General features: G+C 50.5%; 1 protein-coding gene across 2 annotated transcripts in view; it reads left to right on the plus strand.

Annotated features, from left to right (window-relative positions):
- RGS10 (regulator of G protein signaling 10) overlaps positions 1-7,134 on the plus strand; it is a 25,864-nt gene extending 18,730 nt beyond the window's left edge. Inside the window, exon 4 of one of the 2 annotated variants that reach the window (XM_011359231.2) lies at positions 6,679-7,134. In XM_011359231.2, the coding sequence (XP_011357533.1) occupies positions 6,679-6,825 (147 nt within the window). In that variant the 3' untranslated portion in view covers positions 6,826-7,134. The remainder of the gene's footprint in view (positions 1-6,678) is intronic. The other variant, XM_011359230.2, reaches the window with a different exon arrangement.
- The last annotated feature ends 221 nt before the right edge of the window (positions 7,135-7,355 follow it).

Here is a 7,355-nt window from a genome sequence, read left to right on the forward strand (position 1 = left end):
TGTACAAGAAATAACAATGCCGGTCTCCGCTGGCCCGGTCAGTGTAATGGCCTGAACACACGTGTCTTGGCCACCTACACGGCCAAGGGAGACTCCAGGGCGGAAGACCAGCGCGGGAACCTGCTGCGCCATGGGGACATCCTATTGCTGTGTCACTCAGGATTCTGGACAAGTTAATTTAAAAAAAGATTATTTGTAATGGTTCAATTACTACATGTTCATTGTTGAGATGAAGAGAAGAAAATTCACACGACCCAAGAGGGTACGAAGCGAAAGCCCCAGGCCCTGGCGGCAGCACCCCGTCATGTGTCCTTCCCTGCTCGTTTAAGAACGGAACACTGAAATCGGCCCAGTGACCTCCGGTCGTGCCCCGTGAGAGAGTCAGGGCAAAAGTCCGCTCCTACGAGTTTCTCGGCACCAGTCTACACACCTTTCTCTGAAGCCTCTGGTTCGAATGGAACAGCAGGAGATAGGAGAAGATGGGAGGCTCAAGGTCATCGCAAAGGGCAACTCGAGGTCATGGCTTTCTTGGACCGTGAGAGAGAAGGCTGCAGGCTGTCGGGGGAGCAGGGGTACTCATCCTTCTTCTTTAATCATAGGGATCCCAGGGCCTACATTTAAAGCAAATTTCAAGTACCTCCAGGCTTTGGAGTTGGTGCTGTCTGATCCGGGAAAGGCAGAGAGAGCAGGTGGACTTCTCCACTGAAAAGGAAGCCCTCAGCCTCTGATGCTTAAAAAAAAAAAAATTTAGAAAGACTTCAGTGAGATGTCAGCGCTCCCAGCCACACCCTTGATGAAGGAGCCATGCGCTGGGCCCCCCGTTTCTTTGAATTTCCCCAGATCTCAAGACATGAGAAACACTTCCTTTCTAGACATCAGTGAGAAGGGTTGGACTAGCTGGTGAGGACCTGGAGCTGGGGGAGGGGCTTCCGTGTCTACCCCCTCTCTCAACCCCTTGTTTCTCTAAGTCTGCAATGGTGGCCGGAGCTGGGGGTTCTGGACGCCTCCGTCCTGTGGAAGCCCCAGAGAAGCTGTCTAGTCCAGAAACCAGCATTTTCCAACGTGCAAAGCCAGAAAGGCCAGGTCGTGGGTTTTTGTTCGAAAGGAAGGGAAGTTGTCTCTCCCATCTACCCAGCTGTTCGCCTTATGAGGGGTGGGGCGGGAAGGATGGTATTTGAAATTCTCTTTTTAACTTTAAAATGGTGTTCAGGGGAAGAAGGGAGGGGGTGGGTGCCAGAACAGCATTTAACTCTCTTGATGGCAAAAGGCAAACATAAAACACCTTTGCCCTGCGTAGAAAGCATGCCATTCGGGCCTTGAGCATTACGGACTCCGGGAAAAAGTGCCGCCACCCACTCGAGAGCACCGGCACCATGGGCCAGTGAGGGTATTTCAACCCCTGCAGGGGTCTCTGCCTTTGTCCATGTCCAGCCTCTGTCTGGAGTTCTGACCCCACCCCAGCATGTCATCCAGCTCTGGCGGGCCTGTTCAGGAAGCAGGGACACTGTCCAGGGTGACAGAAACTTCCAGTGGCCCACGCTGGCACTTTGGGACAAGGGCCGACCTGAGCTATTTTGTCTTCTCACCCGCTGTCTGCCCTCTGCCCTCAGACCTTCTGGAGGCACCCCGTTCCTACTACAGAAGAGGGGGAGGCGGTCTTCAGCTTGAGGCGTGGACATCCCCGTTGGCGCCTTTTCCCAGCAAAGCCTCTTTAACGCCCAGCTGGTTCTGCCGTCATTTCATAGTTGAGGCTGGAGGGAGAGGAGCTGGTTTGCTTCACGCTCCTTATCTGTCCACTGGGTATGAAAGCATGCCCAGAGCCGAGCTGTACGGGGAGAGAGCACATTCTCGAACTGCGACCCAGAGACGGGAGCACGTGCCACCTCTTTTCAGCAATTTTCGTATAAAAACTAAACCCAGTTCTTGAAACCAATATGAAACCTCATTAATAAAACTTGCATTAAGGGATTTGTTATTTTCCTCCTTGTACCCAGTTGAAAGAACATGGCAGACGGTTCTGAATAGAAGGGAGGATGTATGTTTAGTTCTTTTAATAGCCTTATCTTCTGAGAAGTGTTAAAAGTGCTTCATTGAGACAGCGTTGAAGTCTTCACTGAAGAACCTTCGAGGCCGGTTAAGCTTCTCATTCTCTACGGAAGTGAGGACAGTTCAGCGAGGGTGTCCTTTCCTGGAACAGCAGATTTGGGACACCTAAGTTAGAGTACCATACGGCTCTTTTCTCTTGCAGAAAGGCGAATCCCAAGCAGGCACTGTCTGGGATCCGGAGAGGGAGGGGCACCTTGGCTGGGTAATGACCTTGTGCTGTGGGACCTTGTGCATAGCTGCAGAAGGCAGGAAAGCTCCCTTCACCTTTTCCCCCAAAAGAGTTCCACCTCCAGCTGCCGGTGGGATTGGCTCCCCAGGCAACGACGCCAAACAGTTTACAGTCTGGGCATGCAGCTCACAGATGTGGGGCTGCCAAAACCCAAACCTGCTGAGCCACAGCTGTCTTGGCCCAAAAAAAAAAAAAAAAAAATTCAATGTGATGAAAAAAAAAAAAAAAATACGGAATGCAGCTTAGCTGCCAACTTGAGTTTTCTGCCTCATTGGCTGCCTGTCCCTGAGAAGGACCCACTGCTTTGTAGCTTCGCTCCATGCTCCTGCCCACCTGGAGCCCTTCCCCCACCCCCAGGTTTATGTCGGTCTTCTTTCCTCTTCCCTGCAGACAGCTTGAGACATGTTGGTCAGGTGACAGTCACAGTTCAGCCCCAGTGAGGCCAGTTCTCTCCATCAGAGAGTCCTGGTTTTGTAGAAACCATCTTATTTCCTGTGCTCCTGTAGGAGAGATGTGAAATCAATAAGCTGACTGTGTGCGTTTCCAGGGACCATCATAACAAATTACCACAAACTGAGCTGCTTAAGACAACAGATGTATTCTCTCACAGCTCAGGAGGCCAGAGATCTGAAATCCAGGTGTCCTCCAGGCTCTAAGGAAGACCCCTTCCTCGCCTCTTCCTGTAATTCCTGTGGCTGCTGGCATCCCGTGGCGTTCCGTGGAGTTTGGTGGCGTTCCGTGGTGTTGTATCGCGTCCTGTGGCGTCCCATGGCATTGTGTGGCATTGTGTGGCATCCCATGGCGTTCCGTGCAGTTCGCTGGCATTTCGTGGTGTTCCATGGCATTGTGTGATGTCCCGTGGCGTCCCGTGGCGTTCTGTGGAGTTCCGTGGCTTGTAGCTACGACTCCGATCCCTGCCTGTGACTTCACATGGCCTTCTTCCCTCTGCGTGTCCTCTCCTCTTCTTATGAGGATATCACTCCTTGGATTTAGGCCACCCTAAATCCAGCATAATGACATCTCAAGATCCTCAACTGACTCTGTTCCAAATAAGGTCACCCTTAGGTTCTAGGGGGACACAAATTTGGGGGTGGGGTGGGTGGGATACCGTTTAATCCACTGCACTGACCTCTGGAGATATTTATTTCCCGTTTATACACATAGATACTCTTACAGACGTATTTGGATCATTGTTTTTAGTTCTAGTGCATTTAAAACTTTTAGTGTTTAACCATTGAATATTCGCATACACTTTTCCATGCTAACCTCCTTTTGCAGACTGGATTTTTAACGCCTGACTGTTGGTCTGCCATGTGAGTGACAGTGTGGCCTAGTGGTGGGGAGTGTGGCCTCCAGAGCTAGACTGCCAGCGTTTCTATCCCGCTTGTCTCTTCTGCTCACGGTTACAGGCTGAATTGTGTTCTCCCCCCCCCCCCCCAGACTTATATGTTGGAGTCCTAAGCCCCAGCAACTCAGAATGTGACTGGTTGGAGAGAGTGTCTCTGAAGAGGTGTTTAGTGTTAAATGAGGTCATTCGGGTGGGCCCTGAGCCCATATGACTGGTGCTCTGAAAGAGAGCACTGGGACACAGACAGACACGGAGGAGGGACCGTGTGAAGATGGCGGGGAAGACACCCATCTACAAGCCTCAGGGGAAACCCACCCCGTGGACACCTTGATCTTGGACTTCCAGCCTCCAGATCTGTGAGGAAAGAAATTTCTATTGTTTAAACCACTCGTCCGTGGTCCTCGTCATGGCAGCCCGAGCGGACCGATACTCGGCCGTTCTCCCTTTGTGTGGTCAGGGTTCTCGCGGGGTTTTGGTGAGGATGAAACGGGCATGAAGTGCTGCTGACACGTGGTTAGCAGGCACTCCCGCACGCCGGTACGACCTTGATTCATTTCCCCAGCCTCTGTTGTTGCACGGTGGGTGGCTTCTGTTCATTCGCCGGGTGGACATTTATTGGACGCCAGTCATGGCCAATTTGCCCTGTGATCAGTAAGGCAGTGATCAGCAGCTGGGTGCACTATCTTTGTCCACTTCCTTGGAAGAGGTTTTAGGACCATTCTCTATCCGCTAAGTCATCTTTGCTGAGCCCCTCCCCTTGAGGGGCTCTGTGATGGGGATACCCTATCACCATGTGCTTCTAGGCTGGTGCCCAGGAGACCCAAGGACTCCATGGGAATTTCACACCTGCCCACGAAAGGCAGTGGCCCTTATGCTCTTTTTATGTAGTTCGGAGCCCTCCCTTGAGTTTGCTGGCACCAGGAAAGAGCTTGCAGTCTCTTGGGATCTCCTGGAGGCTGAGAGAGTCAGCCAGCCCCCAGCAGCCTCCTTGCCCTCCCTCCCCCTGCCTCCTCTGGCCCTGGGTGCCTCCAACCCCAGCCTTTTTTCTTCTCCTCTTTGAAGTATGAGCCTCAGAGCCACTACAGGCAAACAGGATGTTTCACTCCTACACGCAGAGACTTCAGAGGAGATGCTTGGGTCGAACCGCATCCTGCTGGCAGTGGTGGGTCCCGTCTGCTGTGGACCTGGTGTGGGAGGGGGTGCCGGGTGGGGCATCACACAGCTGGCTCCATTAGTCACTCCTTGAGCATCCGTTCCAGACTTGGAACTAGGTGGGCATCTCGAAGTTCCGTTTGGGGGGCTCTTGTGCCTGGAAGGACTGAATAATGCAGGTGGTGAACGATGGTGACACCTGCTTGGCACCCTGGTCATGAAATGTTAATAGCATTCCTCATCCCCAGCCTCGCCCCTGGCTATGATTTTTGTTATTTTGGGGGAGGGTTTTTTTGGGGTTTTTTTGTTTGTTTTTTTTTTGTTTGGAAATGAATAATTTCTCCAAACCTCAGCAAAGCAGACTAGGATTATAAGATTGCTACGAAACGGATACCTGCTGGGGACTTAGGGAAGAGTGGTCTTTCTGAGCAGTTGGAGACCTTGGACAGGGGACCTTAGTCACTCTGGGAAGAGTGAAGGAAAACCCAGCGTCCTCAGTCTTTCCCTGGGTTGTGGACTCTGCTCATAGCAAAGTGATTTAAGTGCTTATCCTACGGCCAAAGCCGTCTGGGGAAGATGGAGGTGTAAAGGCAGAGGTTCCAGCTCCTCCACCCCCCAGGCGGCTGTTCTGAGCCCTTAGACTCTGTCAGACATTTAATTTACAAAATAATTTGTGTGGGGGGGGTGGGGGGGGAAGGGCAGATTTTAAAGATGTCAGAGTTTTACCACCCACTTGATAACCCCACTCGGCAGTGAGTGACATTCTGACACTTCTGGAACTTTCCACGTGTTGAGCCCATGATAGTGCCATAAGTGAGGGCACCGGGTGCACGTGTGGATTTTTCGTCTGCAGAATATCTTGAGAGCTCAGTCAAAAGGTCTGAGAGAGAGAGATGAAGAGACATTTCCTCAAAAGAGGCTGTACCCGTCACAGGAAAATGCTTCCCCCAGCCCACCCCTCTCTTTTCCCCACCCCTTTTGTAGGACAAGAAAGGGGCGTGGCATGGGATCAGGTTGGGGTGGGGGCGAGGTCTTCCAGGTGGGAATAGGGACCGTGCCAAAGAAGAGAGGGGTCAGCTCTTCGAGGACCTGGGCTGTGTCCAGAGGAAATAAAGAGGACGTCGTCTCCATTGGGGCTTCTCTCTCACCTGAGGAGCACACCTGCGCATCGTTTCTTTCCCAGAGACGTGCTCCTGGGCCCGTGTGAATGTGCGGTTGTTTGCATTCTGCAGCCGACTGCTATTTCTTTCATTAGAGCCTTGTTCCTAAGACCTATCCTTGCTAAGATTGTAGTTTTACCCCTCTGCCCTGCACTGAAGAAGCCCCATTTTGTTTCTTGGCATAATAATTGGTTTGTTTGAGATCTTGGATGCCAGACTTCTGGGGGGTCTTAATAACATTAGCATAATAGGATATGACAATGACCTTTACAACAGCACCGTGTCCCCAGGAATGGTTTCTACTCCACGATCTCAAGTTCCTGCAGGAACACGTCCCTGTATCATCATCTATCCAGATAAAGTGGAGAGTCTTAAAGGACTTCTTGATACAAAAGTATGAGTCAGTGCTGTGTGAATCTCTCCTTCCATGGAAAATAAAGATAGATTTGTTCATGTGACTCTCTAAGCTATTATATTCCATTGAGATCATTTCATAACGGCCAGAAACATTCAGGAAATCTGCCTCGTCTGGCACACTACTTGCTTAAGCCTTCTTTGTGTGCGTCTGGCACGTATCTGCATTCTTCTGCAACAATAGGTATTTAATAAATATTTGATAAGATGATTCACGGCCCAATTAGCCTCATCCTTCAGATTCTTTTTTTCTCCTCTTTGCCCCTTAGATCTTCAACCTCATGAAGTATGACAGCTACAGCCGCTTCTTGAAGTCTGACTTGTTTTTAAAACACAAGCAAACCGAGGAAGAGGGAGAAGATCCACCCGATACCCAAACGGCAGCTAAAAGAGCCTCAAGAATTTATAACACATGAGACCCCAAAGAGCTGGCAGGACCAGCAGCTTTCCGAGGTGAAGGGACTCACTCTCAAGACCATGCAGGGCTTATAATTGCTTTGTTATCTGCGGGGACTGAAATGTACAACACCCTTCAATGGGATATGTGTATTTTATTAACTGCTTGACCAGTAAGTTTTGCATGATGGCTAATCTTACATAAAAAACAAATAGCTTTGACGTTTTAGTTCACATACACGTACGAGGCAGAGAGAGTCCCTGAACACTGGACACTGAGCACTTTGTAGCTTGATTAAACTTCATGTGAGGCCACCAGGTAAAACTTAGAGTCAGCCACGTCTTACCTTTTAAGTCTTTGCCCTCTCTCTGTGGAAGAGGGCCATGCATGTCCACAGATTCACTTGGCGAATCAGCTCAAGAATGAGTTGATCTGACAAACTCAGACCACTGCGGGTGTTGTCTGTCAGGGGCCTTTTGGGTTAAGTACTTCTCAAGAGCAAGTTTAATCCTGGGAAAAGAAAACTCATCATTGACAGCCTCTGCAGAT

The sequence above is a fragment of the Pteropus vampyrus genome, unplaced genomic scaffold, assembly GCF_000151845.1.
Source record: "Pteropus vampyrus isolate Shadow unplaced genomic scaffold, Pvam_2.0 Scaffold46, whole genome shotgun sequence".
NCBI classification, from domain to species: domain Eukaryota; kingdom Metazoa; phylum Chordata; class Mammalia; order Chiroptera; family Pteropodidae; genus Pteropus; species Pteropus vampyrus.